General features: G+C 55.9%; 6 protein-coding genes across 6 annotated transcripts; 2 read left to right on the top strand and 4 right to left on the bottom strand.

The window, feature by feature from the left end:
* Positions 1-338: 338 nt before the first annotated feature.
* BO80DRAFT_363129 (uncharacterized protein) lies at positions 339-3,032 on the top strand (the record flags this gene model as incomplete). Its single annotated transcript, XM_025716085.1, has 4 exons — positions 339-688; positions 739-982; positions 1,147-1,566; positions 1,614-3,032. The coding sequence occupies 4 exons, from the start codon at positions 339-341 to the stop codon at positions 3,030-3,032; spliced, it is 2,433 nt and encodes an 810-aa protein (XP_025572194.1).
* Positions 3,033-3,177: 145 nt separating this feature from the next.
* BO80DRAFT_427931 (uncharacterized protein) lies at positions 3,178-4,598 on the bottom strand. The gene has a single exon (XM_025720135.1). The coding sequence runs from the start codon at positions 4,520-4,522 to the stop codon at positions 3,275-3,277; it is 1,248 nt and encodes a 415-aa protein (XP_025572193.1). The 5' UTR covers positions 4,523-4,598; the 3' UTR covers positions 3,178-3,274.
* A 532-nt stretch (positions 4,599-5,130) lies between these two features.
* On the top strand, positions 5,131-6,290 carry sod4 (mitochondrial 37S ribosomal protein mS42). Its single transcript, XM_025720134.1, has 4 exons — positions 5,131-5,222; positions 5,278-5,458; positions 5,511-5,635; positions 5,687-6,290. Exons 1-4 carry the CDS (start codon positions 5,163-5,165, stop codon positions 6,215-6,217), a joined length of 897 nt encoding a protein of 298 aa, XP_025572192.1. The 5' UTR covers positions 5,131-5,162; the 3' UTR covers positions 6,218-6,290.
* Positions 6,291-6,354: 64 nt separating this feature from the next.
* Positions 6,355-7,062, bottom strand: BO80DRAFT_327012 (ubiquinone-binding COQ10-like protein; the record flags this gene model as incomplete). The annotated part of the gene is made up of 1 exon (XM_025715164.1): positions 6,355-7,062. A coding segment is annotated over one exon (708 nt), but the record flags the coding sequence as incomplete, so codon positions are not given.
* A 171-nt stretch (positions 7,063-7,233) lies between these two features.
* BO80DRAFT_388911 (putative C6 transcription factor) lies at positions 7,234-11,517 on the bottom strand. Its single transcript, XM_025717097.1, has 8 exons — positions 10,819-11,517; positions 10,292-10,762; positions 9,259-9,685; positions 8,983-9,199; positions 8,904-8,935; positions 7,624-8,860; positions 7,448-7,578; positions 7,234-7,403 (listed from the first exon to the last, which is right to left on the bottom strand). Exons 1-8 carry the CDS (start codon positions 11,445-11,447, stop codon positions 7,326-7,328), a joined length of 3,222 nt encoding a protein of 1,073 aa, XP_025572190.1. The 5' UTR covers positions 11,448-11,517; the 3' UTR covers positions 7,234-7,325.
* A 413-nt stretch (positions 11,518-11,930) lies between these two features.
* On the bottom strand, positions 11,931-15,924 carry BO80DRAFT_457904 (putative long-chain fatty acid transporter; the record flags this gene model as incomplete). The annotated part of the gene is made up of 6 exons (XM_025722251.1): positions 11,931-13,091; positions 13,152-13,951; positions 14,581-15,283; positions 15,331-15,334; positions 15,461-15,804; positions 15,892-15,924. 6 exons carry the CDS (start codon positions 15,922-15,924, stop codon positions 11,931-11,933), a joined length of 3,045 nt encoding a protein of 1,014 aa, XP_025572189.1.
* Between the last annotated feature and the right edge of the window lie 248 nt (positions 15,925-16,172).

Genomic DNA, 16,172 nt, shown 5'->3' with positions numbered 1-16,172 from the left:
TAAAAGAGGAGAGGAGAAGCCAGAGCGACAAACAATCGAATGGAATCGCGGTGGGGAAATCCGGGTGGTCCTTCCGACTGATTCTCCAACGGCACCAACGCCTTTTTCACTTGCTGCCTCTCCAGCAAGCCAGCAGCAAGTCTACACGCCATCCTCCACCAGAAACTTCCCAGTGGCTCATCTGCTAAACCCAACCTTGTCGTTCAGCCCATCAGCGACCGCGTCTGCTCCACGTTGGCGTTGCATCTTGCCACCAGCCACCTCCGAACCAGTCTCTCGTTTGTCTCCGCCTCTCCGTCGGAACAATTCAATCCTGTGACAACCACTCTTCCTTCGCCATGGCCATCCGGGACATCGTCGCCAATCCCTCGCTGCTGCCCGTGCTCGGGCTCAGTGCCGAGACCCGCGATCAATGCATGAAGCTGCTAGCCACCTTGGATCCCACCGCCGACCTGTCGACCGACCCCCACGATCGCGCCCTGGCGGCCTCGAGGGAGCAAAAACAGTTGTTTGCTTTGCTGGCTCGACTGCGGGGTCAGAACCGCGATGCGATTGTGCGCGTCCGCGAGACCAAACAATCCACTGCGGAGGCCCGCCAGGAGATCGACCGTCTCCATTTGCAACTCCAGAACCTGTACTATGAGCAACGGCATCTTACCGGCGAGATTGCCGCCTGCGAATCCTACGAGTAGGTGCTATCCGTTGTTAGACGGCGTGAGTGTGTACTGACCTGAGTAGTCACAAATATCGCGCCCTCCCCTTGATTCCACTCGAGGAATTCCTAGCTCTACACCCGGAGCATCAGGAGTCCGATGAACACGAATTGATGATCGCGCGGATCAACCACGAGCATGCGGAGCGGGAGAAGTTGGAGCAGGCACGACAGGAGCTTCTGAAGCGCAAGCAGGCATTGATTGCGGAGAACAACAAACGAAAGGAGGATCTGGCTAGCTTGGACAAGGACCTGGAACGGTTTATCGACGTAGGTCTCCCTTCATTCCCTACATGTGGATCCAGCTAACCGGCGCAGGCGGCCAAACCGATCCAGAAGCTCTTTGAAAAGGAGTATTAGGGGATTTCTTGGATGTTTATGGTAATGGCGCATTGGTTAGATACCCTGAGGCATGATTTATTCGGATAGATTAGCAATGGTACTGTATCGTGAGTAGGGAGATGTTTCTGGTCGTCCGTAGTCCATGGGGAACGGCCAACTGGCGGGGGCTCTTCTGCTCTCCGCCTTGGCTGCCGCATCTCCATCTCCATCCCTCACTTCTCCAACTTCACCTCCACTTTACAAACCCCATTTCCCTTAAGCATGCCCTGGTCATGACTGCCAAGAATGATGACCAGACGTCCCTCCAGACTGTCTCCCCCGACCACGCCATGACCGCCACCCCGCGTCTGCCGCCCCCGGAGGCCCCCGAGGCCATTCGGACCCGGTTCAAGGTCATTGCGGCCTTTTGGGCTGTGATCGTCTTCCTGGGCTTTCCCATCTGGTGGAAGACCACCTCTATCTACCGGGCCCGGCTGCCCATCCCGGACATGATTGATTGGGCCGATGGCAAGGTAATACCTCGTGAGCACTGCAATTCACGACTTCGCTGACATCTCAGACCTGTCGGCCAGTCTTCCCCCTCGAGATCCGCGTCGAGACCCCCTCCCTGCCCGAGATCGAGGCTCAACATCTCCTCCGTTCCACCCAGCACACCCTCGATGATCTCAATGAGTTCTCCGCGCACCACCTGCGTCTGAAGCTTTCCAACGAGAACCCCGACCAGTCCCCCGCCGACGACGCTGCCGACACCGCATTGACCGTCCGTCTGGTGCCCCAGGTCGACCTGACCACGCCCCAAGCAGCCCTCCACCCCGACACCACCCAGCTCGATGTCTTCTATCCTCCAAGCCAGATACCGCCCCCGTCAGCGTCCAATTCGCCGCTATCTACCTTCATTGCAGCCGAGTTGCAGCTGCTCTTCGCCGAAGAGAAAGCCATCATTGCTCAGGTTCTCTCCGAGAACAACATCCCCAGCGCACCCATTTCCCCGGATCTCGCAGAAAGCGTCACCCGCCGCCTCCGTCGCTCCATGAAATACGCCGACACCTATCACCTCGCGTTCAGCCTCTTCACTCCTGGCACCGCCCCCTCCTCCTGGGACATACAAGGCGCGGTCCATGACTACATCACTCCGGTCCTCCGGGCTTTTTCTCCTATCAGCAACTTCACCGTCGACACTCAAGTCCAGCTCTATGCGGGCTTCTCCCCGACTGCACCAGCTCCCGAATATGACGGGACCCACAGCGCCTGGACGCTCAAGAAAGACGATCTCAGCGCCTTCATCAACGCCGCCGAATGGCCCCTCAGCCCGAGCATTGGCTCCGGCCCAACCATCAACTTCATCCTCTACGTCCCGGCCCCATCGCAGTCCCCGCTCGTCGTCAAAGACAGCCTGGCCACCAGCTGGATTATCCCACAATGGGGTGGCGTGTTTCTCCTCAACCCCACCCCGACTGACGCCTCCGAACCCCTCCACCATCTCACCAAGGACACCCTCGGTCCCGCCTTCATGACCTTCTCTCACCAACTCCTCACCCTCCTCGGCGCGCCGTCCACCCCATCCCCGCTCCCCCTCCGCCTGCAAACCCTCACCCGCATCCGAGCCGCGACCCTCCTCCTCTCCGCCTCCTCAACCATGGGCTCCCTCGCCCGCCTGACCGAATCCCTCCCGTCCATCCCCATCCCAGCAACCGTGGCCACCTCCGTCTCCACCACCCTCTCCCACCTCACCTCCGCATGCACCCATCTCCGCCACGGCCAATTCCAGGCCGCCCTGGCAAGTGCTCGCGTGGCGGAAGTCGAGGCCGAGCGCAGCTTCTTCGAGAAGAGCATGGTCGGCCAGATGTATTTCCCGGATGAGCACAAAGTGGCGGTGTACTTGCCGCTGCTAGGACCCGTCGGTGTCCCACTCATCGTGGGATTAGTGAAGGAGGTGAAGAAGTGGGTGGCGAGTCGGCGCGAGAGACGATGGAAGTGAGGTTCGTTAGATCATTTCAATCCTGCTTATTGTTTTAGAGCCGGTTGTGTATAGTATTATCGTATTTTTATGAATTATATTGCTTCTTATACATTCGAGCTATCTCAACTAACTAGACAGGTATCTTAAACTAACACGAATGCACCTCCACATCACTATTACTCTATCCTAAGTCAAAATCAAACATAACTTATCAGATAACAACGAAATACCTCCTCAAATAAATCTTGACTACAGAAACATCAACACTTATCCATGGCATCAAACGCCCCCTCGGTCCGAATATGCGTCGGATACGGATCCGGCTTCAACACGCCCGTCGTGGCAAACACCCCCGGCGGCGTATACACCCTGATACTCTCCGTGCGGGCCAATGTTTTCTTCGATGCTGGTCGACCCGGCTGTAGAGGTGTCACCGAGATCGGCAACGGGGGTACAGGAACCGGTACCCGAGCTGGCAGGCCGCCGCCTCGTTCTGGGACTAGTGTCTTTGGGGAGCTGGCTTTGGGCAAGGCGTTGGGGTTGAAGAGGCTCCGGACTCTTGTTCCGGTCCGTTGGAACCGTGAGCGGGCGCCCTCGGAGTACCGTTTCGTAGACCGGTTTCGACGCAGGAGGAAGTCCGTTCGGTAGGAGCTTTCGTCGGAGGGGATGGGAGAGGAGATCCCGATGAGGGTGCCTTTTGAGGAGCGGCGGGTGAATTGGGCTACTTTTGCTGAAGGGGGCTGGTGTTTTCTTTGCCATTTGCGGTAGATGAACATGCAGAGAAGGGCCAGTACGGCGCCAAATAAGGCCCCAGGGAAGAAGCCGGCTAGGATGGCGGTGGTGGGGTATGAAGAGCAGGTACTCTTTGATGTGAGGGCAGCGGCGGATGTGCCGTTGCTGCTGTTGTTGCTGCTACTGTCGGAGATGGCAGATTTGGAACCGGTGGTGACAGGGACGATGGTCGGATCGGAGGCATCGGTGGTGGAGGCGGAGGTTGTGAAGGAGGTCACTGAGCCTGTGGATGTTGACCCAGCTGTGGACGTGGACGTGGACATTGTGGAGGACTGGCTGGCAGCGCCAGTGGACGCGCTGGACGTGTTCATAGCACACAGCGAGTCCCCAGTGCAGGTGTATCCAAAGGGACAACACGCATCACCGCACGTAGGAAGGGAGTCGTCCAGCCGGGTGGTCTTGACGGAGTTCTTTGGATGTGCAGTTGCGTTCTGCAACTGTACATTGCAGGTGATGGGCTCGATGTAGTCACAGCTCTCGCCGTCCGGACAGCAAATGGCGGAGGTGGAATCATCCAAGCTGATACAGGTGGATGAGCTGGAGCAGCAAAATGTGTCCGGCAACTTGATGTCTGCACATCTGTTATAGTTGCTGGGACAGGAGTCGGAACTTCGCGGTAGTAAGCCAAAGGCCTGCGTTGGCGATACCGTCGAAGCGACGAGGGCGAGGAGCAGTATCATTGTCGGGCTGGTACCAGAAAGGATTGGTCTCGTCATTGCAGTAAGGCCTCTAAAGAATGAGCAGAAGGACGGTGTCAAAAGCAATAGAAGCTGAATCGAAGCTGAATGGACTTGAACCAAAGAAAGAACGTTGTGTGCAAGAAAGTTTAGACAAGGAACTCTGCACCAGGCAGTCAATGGGTGAAAGAACAATGAGCAACTTACAAAGACATTTGCCTCCTGCTACAAAGCGAGACCACGGCGGTCTCACCTTGCTGCTCAGCGCTATTTGCTGCCCGACTTCTGCAACATCATGATCCAAACATCACGCTGCAGGCGCCGCCCAAAATAGCCACAGTGGATGGCGCATCGGACAATGGGCTAATGAGGAGGGTTGAGATAGCGCCGGAGAGATCCACGGGAAGGCGCCAATGCATGACAGGCTCAGGGGTTTGGAATCCAACTGTCGTGTGCAGATGACGGCGCGTAGAGCTGAAGAAGAGGTGAAGAAGCGAAGCAGGAGAGGGAGCGATGGCTGGAAGTAAATCGCGGCGTGCTGATTGGCTCCGCTGGCGCCGGCTTACCTCATCCGCGCTAAACCCGAACGGGCCGACAGAGCGTCCGGCGACGGGAAATTCTGCGGTGGTCCTTCATCACCGCTGCTGCTCTGCAACTCGTCGCCTGCCCATCCATCACCATGTTGAACCGCCTCTTCCGGCCGCAGTCCGGCCTGCGTGCAGCCTCCGCCCTTGCCCAGGTGAGCTGGCTTTCCCCCAATGCCCCCCCGTGGCCTCGACTGACGACCTCCGCAGAAGCCCGTCTCCGCGCTCCCACGCTTCCAGGTCCGCAGCCTGCACCGCGTGCCCCAATTAACCAACGACCAATACTTCAAGACCAATGGCGTTCCGGAGCTGCTATCACCAGAGGCGTTTGACTTTTCCTGGACGCAATACCAGGGTCTGCTCATTGACAAGCTGAACCTGATGACGCAGGGTGGGTAGCCCTTTGCTCAGCCAGCGCCAGTGTCAGTGCTAACCAGCTCCAGACACCGTCGACGCCGACGCGAAGCCCGGAGAACTGCTGGTCAAGTACTCCCGGCGACCAGAGATGGCCTCCGTGTTCAACTACGCCTCGATGGCCCACAACAACCACTTCTTCTTCAACTGCCTGGTGAGTATACCCGACCGACTCACCCAGCTCTATCCAGCTAACAGACACCAGTCCCCCACCGCCACCGAGATCCCCGAAACCTTCGCCAAAGACATCGTCGATACCTGCTCCTCGATCGAATCCCTCAAGCTCGATTTCCTGGCCACCGCCAACGCCATGTTCGGCCCGGGCTTCGTCTGGCTCGCCAAGAACCTCGAGCGCGAGGGTCTGATGCACATTTTCTGCACGTATAATGCTGGCTCGCCGTACCCGGCTGCGCACGCGCGTCGCCAACCCGTCGACATGGCGACGCACTCGCCCGACGCGCCCCTGGGTAACCAGTTCGCTGGCGCGATGGGCGCGCACGCCGCTAACCAGAAGAACTTGGCGCCGGGAGCTCTGGAGGTGCACCCGATTCTGTGTGTCAACACGTGGGAGCATGTGTGGATGATGGACTACGGTATTGGTGGCAAGGCCGAGTACCTGGAGCGCTGGTGGGACCGGATTAACTGGGAGGTGGTGTTTGACAACTACAATGCGGTCAGCTCGGTGAAGGGTGGGCGGAACGCGGCCAACTTTGGGCGGAACCTGAGCATGCTGTAGCTGTAGTTTCTTTGTTTGTTCATTTGTGATAAACTGTATTATATACAATGTTCTATGCCAATACGTCTTCTCCACCTCCTCCACTTCTATCCCGTCTATGAATCCATCCCCAACCCCCAAAAGCACTCTAATTATTTTCTATCCCCCAAAACCGCCCTAATCCTCCTCTCAAAAGCCTGAATCATCACCCCCGCCATCTCCCCCTCCACCTTCCCCATCAACATCGCATGCAACTGACTCTTAAACTCAAACCGAATATCCAACTTGACCTCCGTCCCCTCCCCCTCCTTCCCCAGCTGCTTCAACTCCCACCTCGTACTCAAATACTCAAAGATCCCCTCATCCGCACCGGGAAACCCGGCCTCCCCCTGGCCATCCTTCTTCCCCACCCCAAAGACATTCCCACTCTTCGCTTCCACAATATGATTCTCCTCGTCGCAGATGACCTTTGAAGTGAAGGTTTCGCTGAGCGGGCCGTAGCCGACGGTGAGGAAGGCGCGGGTGGGGTAGTTTGTGGCCGGGTCGCGGTGCGTCACGGTCGAGGCGGTTAGGAAGGGGAGGAAGGATGAGTAGGATTCCACGGAGGAGATGATTTGGAATAATGGGCCTGGGGGGTAGGGGAGGGTGCGGGTTGCGGAGACGTGGCGTTTGTTGGTGTTGTTGGAGGAGGAGGAGGAGGAGCCGGGGAGGAGGGAGGAGAGGAAGGGGCGGGTTTGCGTTTGGGTGAGGGGGCGGAGGAGGGTGGTTGTTGTTGTTGTTGTTGTGTGGTTCTGGAGTGTTGGTCTGGTGGAGGGTTTGCGAAGGTGGAAAGTTGGTGATGGGGTTGGTTTGGTGGTGAGGTGGCGATGCGCGGGTCGCGAGAGAGGTAGTTGGGTACGTAAGGCGCGTGGTATCGGCGGGCGCATCATGGTTGTGGTGAGGTTGAGGTGTGTCGTGGTGTGGTGGATTGAGGGTGTGAGGGTGGTTGAAGGTAGAAGAGATGGTGTGTTGCAACTTTTTGTCGGCTTCCGAGGGATCTCCGCTCCGAGGAGCTTATCTCGGGTATGACACTACTATGTACTCCGTATGCTACTACTTACTATGTGACATTGTCTACAATACGATCCGGCTATACAGCCATGTCGGGGATATTTGTGTCGTCCCATAATCCCATGTCCGCTTCTCGGATCTGCTGGTCCCAGAGATCCTACGCTTGTTAGTCTTGATCGACGTCTGTGGCAAGCCACTTACCCAGTCCAGGTTGGTCGGCGCATCGAGCATCTCCCCGATCACGTCGAGTGAGTGATACTCCGGTGTGATGTCCATCGGTATCTCCCTCAGCGGGTACGGGTTCGACCAGCTTGCAGACGATGGTGGTTGCGCTGGACCCGTTAGCCTTGTATACCGCAACATTTCCTCGAACTCACTAGAAGTCAATTGCTCGCTACTCCTCTGCCCCCTCACCCGCCGGAGCATAATCGTTAGTCCTGCGTATGCCTTCTGGGCATCCGTTGACTTTTGCCGCTGTTGGTCGAAAATCCGATGCGACGTCTCAATGGTCGCGAGCAGGTCCTCTCGGCCTCGAACCTCGGCTACGTCCTTGTCGACGCCCTCTGCGCCGGCGCCGGTAGGGTTCTGTAACAGTTCCAAGCAGATGATCATTGCGGCTAGTAGGTAATCCGCATGCTGAAGGGAGTTGGGGAATTGACGGTCTCGGTAGAGGAGACCGCCCGGCTGCGTCTCGTTGTATACATCCGCCTGGTGCCGGAGAATCTCCTTGGATGCGCTCATACACACCCACCGTGAGAAGCCATAGCGGGGGTTAGTGTGTACCTCGGACAGATGTCTTCGATGCAACACGCAGCGGGCTTTCTGGTACAGCAGCTCCAGGGTGTACCGCCTCAGGATCAGGTACGACGGTTCCACGATGCACTGATCGAGGGAGCGCATCTTGAGGACCGGCGGGATTAGGTCGTGCGCTTCCTCGAGCTGTCGATCCAAGGCAAGAGTTTCATCATACGTCACCGGATTGCGCGAGTATGCCAGATCAGCAACCTTCCCGAACACCTCCATGAGTCGCAACTTGCCGCGGATATACGCCATCGTGGTGAGTTCGCTCTCCGGTCGAGACGGCGGGAGTTCCACGGTTGATTCGTCGAATTCCTCGTCGGAGATATTGCGCGGGGGCTCCGCGTCCTGCTGCCAGTCCTGTATACTCCGCGGAAGCCCAATCTGAAATGAGATGAGGACATCCAGCTGGCGCAGGATCGCCCAGACGCGCCGTCTCATCTCGCCTTCGTATGGCGACACATTAGGGAATTGCTGCGGGTCGCGGTGGTATCCTGTCCGCATGGCCAGCCGAATGGTGTTTCCCAGCAGAAACGACACTCCGGCCTGAGCATCCTCGCTCCGATAGAACTCGCCCATCGTGTAAAGGAAGAGGGCCTCCACTTTGTATCGGCCTGGCACAGTGTAGTTCGACTTGACTAGACACTGCGCCGTCGAGAGTCGGAACTTATTAATGACCTCCGTTGGATCCCCAAGGCCCAACGGCAACGGTTCCCCTGTGCGTTGGTGAATCGAAATCGCCATCGTCAGACATGCATAGAGCAGCCCCAACCAAGCGATAGACACATCCTTCGGCCTCGACCAGAACCGAATATACTGCGTATGTCAGCATCACTCTTCACTTCCGGAGCCAACCTACCTCTTTCTGAAACACCGGCATATGCACCAAAGCTATCACATCAGCACAGCACTTCGCCAATAGCACAGTAAGCACATACCCGTCGTCGGCTCTTTGCTATTCACAAACAGAGCCACCACCCGATCGACCACCGGCCTCGGAGGCAACCCATCCAACAACTCCTCTCGACTGACCTGCCGATGCAAGCCCAACAACAGTGTCGGCGCTGACGCACTCACAATCTCCTCATCCCCTTGTTCCTCATCCGAGGGTCCCATCTCCTCATTATCCCGCAGATACTCCCTCACCCCACTAATCTGCACCCACCATTAGCCCCCATCCTATTCCCCCCACCATCAAGAAAAAGACCACTCACCTCCTCAAGAATCGCACTCCAATGCGCCCCATCAATATACCTCGTGCCCTCCTCCCCAACCACCAACCGTCCCGCCGGATCCGACCCCGACGGCGATGCCTCCTCCTCCCCGTTCGACGACGGCGTCCGCTGCTGCTGCGGTACACCTCCAACCCCAACCCCAACCATCTGCCCACCCTCACCCCTCTGCTGTTCCCGCTCCTGATTCTGCTCCAACTGCTGCCTCTGTTTCTGTTTCTGTTGCTGCTGCTGCTGCGTAAACGACAAAATCAAATTCTCCAAATGCTGCAACCGATCCTGAACATGCGCGGGACTCGTCCGTCCATTGGAGACTTTTCCGCGCGGCCCGCGCCCGATGAATGTGCAGGTGGTGCCTTCGTTGCGCTTTTTGCAGTTCGTGCAGGGGTGGATGCGGTCGCATTTGAGCCTATCCTCATATAAATTTGGTGGTTAGTATGGGTTGGAGTGGGAATGTGGGGGAATGGAATGGGGTAAGGGTAGGGGTCATACTTCCGGCTGCGACATGCGGTACAGGAGAGTTGGACGCGGGTTCGTTTTTTGTCTTTAGTTGTGGTTGTTGGGTGGGAGGACATTATGATTATAGAGAAAGGGGGTGTGGGGGGTGGGGTTTATATGTAGGAATGAATGGATGGATAAGAAGGAATGAAGTGGGATTGAGGTTGGAGCTAGTGGTTGGATGTCAGATTTCAGGCTGGATGTGGTGGTGGCTGTTCTGGGGTTGGGGGACGATAAGAGGTTATCTCCGGTAAGTCCGAGCCCTGAGTATTATACTTTGTAAGAAGGTAGGTGGGTTGAAGAGGGGATTAGGGTGATGGTTGGGGTAGATGAATGTGTGATAATTTAATGGTTTTGAGATTGGTAATAGTGTGATTTTGTTGGTTGATATAGTTGTGTGTTGTGTAATCTCTATCCAGGGACAGTGTCAGACTATGCTCAATGTGAAGTTATAACGTGCTTCAGACAGTCACTTCTATTCAACGAAACTATATACATGCCTAACACTGCCACCTACTGGATCTCCGCCCTCATAGCAACCACCTCCCCCGGCGCAACAATCCGCACCCTCCCCACCCCATCCCCCGCCTCCTCATCCAACACAATCCGGTACTCCTCCTCGGCATACAACGGACTCGTCGCCCGGTAGGTGATCTTCTCCGGAAGAACCAGGTCCTCGCCCTCCCCCTTCCGCGTATCACGCCACAGATCCAAAATGGAGATGAGATTCAACGGTCCATGCACGACAATATCCTTATGCCCCTCCACATCGCGTGCCCACGGCGTCGAATAATGGATCTTATGCGGATTGAACGTCAGCGCTGAGAACCGGAACAACGTCACGGCGGTTTGGCGCAGAGTGCGCGTGTGTGTGTTGCCATTTGTCGTGGTGGATGAACTAGCGGGGCCATTGAATGCTGGTGTTGCTGGCGGGGTCGAGGAAGGTGTTGGTGTCGGAGTGGTGAGGGCTTTGCGGAAGACCCAGTTTCTGTATTATCATCAGCATCACTCCACCCAACTAATTAGAAAAGAATGTCATCTCACCTCCGATCCAACACCGCCACCCCATACTCATTCCGAAGTTCCTTCTCCACCCCCACAACAATCATCTCCTCGCCTGTTTTCCGTACAATCTTGGGCTCCGCGCTCAACACCGTCGTCGTCTCCTGGACATCCTGCCCCACTCGAAGGTAGTTCGGCTTCCCGTCTATTCCCCGAGGCCAGTGGACCTCCCCGCCGGCCCACATGCGGCGCGTAAATGGCGAGGCCGGGTTATAGGAGGTGTCGGTGCCGTCGGCGCCGAGGTCATTTTCGAGGAATGCGGGGGTGAAGTAGACGAGGTGGTAGCCGGCAGGGAGGGGAGTGTCGGGGGGGAGAGAGGTTGGTGTGTTGGTTAGGGAGGGGGCATTGGGGAAGAGGGAGGGACGGTTGAGCGTGAGAGAGAGTAATTGGAGTTGGTTTGCGTCGAGGGTTTGGGTGCGGGTTTGGGGGCCGAGGGATTGGAATCGGGAGAGGAAGGATGTTGCGATGGCTGATGCGGAGGTGGAGGTGGAGGTGGAGGTGGAAGTGCGGAGAGCGTAATGGATCGAGAATGTCCGGGTTGCGATGCTGGGTTGAGGGAGCGGACGGAGAAGGGATCGCGTGGACCACCGGGTTGCGGAGGAAAGGAACATGGTGGGATTGAGACGAAATCGGTTAAGTCATGGGTTGAGAAAGATGAAGACTGGAATACAAGGTGGTAAGTAAGGCGCTGGGTTTTGTACTCGGATGGCTGGCATTTCCGAGACCGGAATCGAGCGGCTAGTTTCCGAGTAGGCTTTATGCCTCGCGTCATCCCGCCGAACCCCGGCATGGCTCGCCGACCCTAGATACCAGGGCTGCGAGTCAGGTCTCAGGGATAATTCACTAGGTAGTATAGTGCTGATCTTTGGAATTGATTATGTGCCTGTCCCATAATAAACCAAAACTGAACCAGGAACCATGAGTTTGATAATCATAACCCTGTATATATATTTCCGTTACTCGTCAATATCCGCTGCTGTATATCCTCCAATAGTCCAGAACAAACGCAGAAATGACAACACCCAAAACAATCAAAAACAAAGAGTATGGCTCTAGCGTTGTACGCAAAGTTACGGTCAAATGCAATGGCCGGACTACAGCTTGGCCTGCCCAGCTTGCAATCGGTTCCAGTCCTTCGCTTCAAATGGAACATACTGGTTCCCCTGCAGCCAGTACATCTTATCGCTCGAAGCCACCAGCGAAGGATCCACGCCTTGTGTCCGAAGAACATGCTTTTGTTGCTTGTTGTTCCCCGTCGCTTCCATCTCCGTCATGACGCGCAGGAACTGGGGAGCAGCAAAGCGTGGCAGGTTTTTCAACACATGCGCTGCCACACTACTGAGAGTCTCATCCGAGGGAGTAAGCACCACAGACTGGTCCTCAGCCCGCGTCTGCTGCTGGAAAACAATGGCCGCACAGCCAGCACGCCCGTCGTGGTTCGGCAAAGCAACTCCATAGACGTTGGCTTCGTGCACCGCCGGATGCACGCCCAGGACTTCGGCCACCTCGCTGGTCGACACGTTCTCGCTCTTCCATCGGAACGTGTCGCCCAGACGGTCCGAGAAGTACCAGCGGCCCTCCTTGTCCCACCGAACCATGTCACCAGATCGGTAGTAGACATCGCCCTTGCGCAACACATCACGGAGGATCTTACTCTCGGTGGCCTTGGTATTCCCGTAATAACCGCCAAAGGTTTCCCCCGGGTCCTGGGGGTCGAGCGCGTGCAGCAGCTCACCGGGCTCGCCCCACGGAACTTTCTTGCAGAAACCCGTCTTGGGATCTCGCCAGGGTTCCTGTGATTCCTGATCGACTTGGACGATTGCGATGCCACGGCCGATGATCATACTGGTGAGCGCCCCGTTGCGGCCGATTGCTCCGGCGGAAAAGTCGTTGGACGAGAGGTTGAATAATCCGCCTGTTCCTTCGGTGGAAGCGTAAAGCTCCGCAATCGTAGGGATATTATAACGTTCCTTCACACGATTCCAGATGTCCGGACGCAAACCGTTGCCCAGGGCCAGCCGAACCCGGTGCTTCTTGTCCAGGTCTTCCCCTGTGATGGGATCGATCGAGGGCGGCACTGCTAGAAGATATCGCATGGTCTCACCCACGTACTGAATGATCGTCGCATCGGTTTCCCGGACTTCGGGCCAGAATTTCCGGGATGAGAATTTACGACCAATAATCACGGCCGCCCCTGTCCAAAGACACGACACAACGCCGATGATGGCCGCGGAGGAGTGATAGAGAGGCATGCACTACATATCATGTCAGCTTAATCAGAACGGAAAATGCCAGCGAAACCCGGTATAACGCACTGTGAACATCCGGTCCTCTTTGGTCAAATTTAGCCAGTTATGCATGAGTACACCACTAGCCCAGACCTTCCTCCAAGGGAGAATGGCGGGCTTGGGAAGGCCCGTAGTGCCACTCGTGTAAATCAGCACGGCCATGTCGCGGAGTTGAACACCACCCCGGGATTTGTTATCCTCCCGGGTGGGCTCCATCTGTAGGATCTGTGCATCGACCTCTGGCGTGAAGAAGATCAGCTCAACTGGGCCTTTCCCATCCCGAAAGTTAGGCGCAGCGAATGTCTCCAACTGTTCTGGAGAGAAACGTGGGCGAAGTTCCTCCTCCACGAGCAGTAGCCGTGAGGTCGATGCGTGTATCGAGTGTGTCAGAGGCTTTCCAGTCAGATTGTAATTGATAAAAGCGGGCACGGCTCCGATACTCCAGAGACCGAACCAAACGAAAAGAAATGTGGCAGAGTTCATAAAGTCCATGGCGACGACTTCTCGGGGCTTGACTCCGTGGACTTGCTTGAACCAGGCGCCGTACCGCAGCACCAGCACGTACGTCTCATGGAAGGTCCAGCTGCGTCCATTATACACGATAAAGGGTCGGTCCTTGGTTTTCGGATCGCGGGCGTGCTTCTCCAGCACGTAGAAATGGTTGATTTCATCACGAACTGTGGCGGAACTGGTATTTCTCCTAGTATTGATGATCGACTTGATCATATGATGATCGTAGGATATAGAGAATTTGGCATTGAGATATGCGAGTGTGGCTACCACCGCCGGGCCGGCGATGGTGAGAGGGATAGGGAGATCTGACAGGCCTTGAGGTCAGCAACGGAAATTCACCGGGCTAGGGTATTGTGCCAGAACGCTCACATACCGGGAATTGCAGGCATCGTCAAGTGAAGTCACTGGGTTACGTTGGATCGGTTGACCAAATGCCCAAGGGTATGTACGGCCTGCCTGCAGGAACCGGAAGAGAAGGAAGAGAGAACAAAGGCAGTCGGGTGAGAGACGGTTAGGATGGCCTGGATTTTAAGGAACGAGGCAACATGCGAGGTGGCATTGAATCCTGGTGTTCACAGCCTTGGAGGCTGACAGGCTCCGTGTACTCCTTACACCGTCATCTCCCAACGTAAGACGCAGAGTTGCCTCGGCTGGGTGGCCGGAATCTTCCAGGCGCTGAGCTATGACAAGTTATGCACCCGATGCACTGGAGATCATCCCCACCGGCGATTTGATGGCCACCGCAGAACCACCCCTTGATCGGGGCTTGGACTCAGGCGGGCATTGTTAGGCAAACAAGAAGGCGGGATTCTGCCAAGTTAACTGGCTGGTGAACCAGGCAATGGGCCAATGGAAATAATAAGCCTTGGATCTAACTAATGTTTCACATGTGCACTACTTGGCATCTAAGCGGTTTTTGTCCACGCGTCCATCTAAGAATTACCCACCACCGGCACATTCCTGTATTCCTCGAGCATGAACGATCGCAACGCCTCCATGGCCTGCTCCAGCACTTCCGTCTCGCACACAAATCCGATACGGACATAGCCCTTGAAATCCTTACCTTCCCCAAAACATAGACTTCCAGGGACAAACATTACGCCGACCCTTTCCAAGAGTCTCTCGCAGAAGACTACGTCATCAACTGGCCTCCCCATATTGTTAAAGCGTACAAAAGCGGTCGTACCCCCCTGTGGCTTGATCCAGTCACATGCCCACCGATGAGCCTCGATAAACGTTTCCAAAATGGCTAGGTTCCGTCGGGCTAGTTCAAGGTTTCTCTGGACGAGGTTGGTCTGACAAGCCGGAGATAAGGCGTAACCGGCAATAGCGTCGTCCAGCTGGCCAACGGAGATGGTTGTGTAGTCTCTGGCGTTGGCGCAGGTCTCGATGATCGAGCGATCGCGAGATGCAATCCAACCAACACGAAGTCCCGCCAGGCTATATGCCTTGGACATGGAGCCTGTCACTACAGTATGTTCGTATCCTAGGGAAAGGAGTGATGATGGGAACTGGTCGTCATCGGGGCTGATTGAATGAAATATCGGTCGATACACTTCATCTGCATGAATGATGATGGACGAGTTTCGCGCGATCTCGACAATGTCGTTCAATGTCGCTTGAGGTATCACAGCTCCGGTGGGTTTCTGGGGGGTTACTGGATGGAAACGCACGACTTCGTTTAGAGAACAACCTGGCTAGGGAGATCAAAAAAGGGCTTTATACTTGAAGATGATGAGCTTCGTATTCGGACGGATCAGGTTTCTCAGTTCACTGGTATCCAGCTTCCAGCCATCCGTCTCTTTCGACTTCCACAGACTCACCCGAGTGACGCTGGGACCGAGTAGAGCTGTTGATATGTGGGGTAGTGGCAGATAACATGGTCGCCTGGGTCAACCAAAGAGTACAGCAGAAGAAAATTGGCCTGAATGGCGCCAGCGGTGATCAAAATAGTGTCCAGAGGCAGGGGAGTCGGGGTCGAATACAGTTCGGCCAGATTTCCCCGGAGTCGTTCCGACCCACGAATTGCGCCGTAGGTGAGCTTAGTCGAAAAGTCGAGCGGATCGGATTTGTCCTCCGATAGCTCCCGGAGATCGTTCACCGAGATGGAGGCACAGCATGTTTCTGCCACGTTGTACTTGGCTGTAGTTTCAAACTGGTCCATGAACTGGTGGCATTGCGGTAGTAGGTTGCCAGCCAGGCTCGGTCGGGGTATGCGGGGCATAGAACATGGTGGCCAGTTGGGCGAACATACTTGCTCCACGGCAAACTCTTTGATGTGGACCATAATGTTGAGCTGGATGCACGGCCAGATTTCGCTCCTCTCTAGAACCGTTCTTTCTAGACGATGACTGAGTGGGTAGGAACTGTTCAAGTCTATTAATTGACTCTGGTGGGATCCAGACAGCCGTCACGTGGAAATTGGATCTGGGGTGGTTCGATTGGAACTTTGATACGGAGATACGGATAGAGTCTCCAGCGAATGATCGCCTCAGATGCAATCTCAAATGATATACATTGACCTCAACGCATTCC

The sequence above is a fragment of the Aspergillus ibericus genome (assembly GCF_003184845.1).
Source record: "Aspergillus ibericus CBS 121593 unplaced genomic scaffold BO80scaffold_41, whole genome shotgun sequence".
Lineage (NCBI taxonomy): Eukaryota > Fungi > Ascomycota > Eurotiomycetes > Eurotiales > Aspergillaceae > Aspergillus > Aspergillus ibericus.
The sequence above is the reverse complement of the archived record's forward strand: the minus strand, read 5'-3'. Positions and strand labels throughout refer to the sequence as shown.

Coding starts and splice junctions, on each gene's coding strand:
- BO80DRAFT_427931 (XM_025720135.1), bottom strand. CDS start 4,522: ATGACGAGACCAATCCTTTCTGGTACCAGCCCGACAATGATACTGCTC.
- sod4 (XM_025720134.1), top strand. CDS start 5,163: ATGTTGAACCGCCTCTTCCGGCCGCAGTCCGGCCTGCGTGCAGCCTCC. Junction 5,223..5,277: donor CAGCCTCCGCCCTTGCCCAG/GTGAGCTGGCTT, acceptor CGACCTCCGCAG/AAGCCCGTCTCCGCGCTCCC. Junction 5,459..5,510: donor GCTGAACCTGATGACGCAGG/GTGGGTAGCCCT, acceptor AACCAGCTCCAG/ACACCGTCGACGCCGACGCG.
- BO80DRAFT_388911 (XM_025717097.1), bottom strand. CDS start 11,447: ATGTTCCTTTCCTCCGCAACCCGGTGGTCCACGCGATCCCTTCTCCGT. Junction 9,686..10,291: donor GCTATGAGGGCGGAGATCCA/GTAGGTGGCAGT, acceptor ATATGAGGATAG/GCTCAAATGCGACCGCATCC. Junction 8,861..8,903: donor TGCCGGTGTTTCAGAAAGAG/GTAGGTTGGCTC, acceptor TGACATACGCAG/TATATTCGGTTCTGGTCGAG.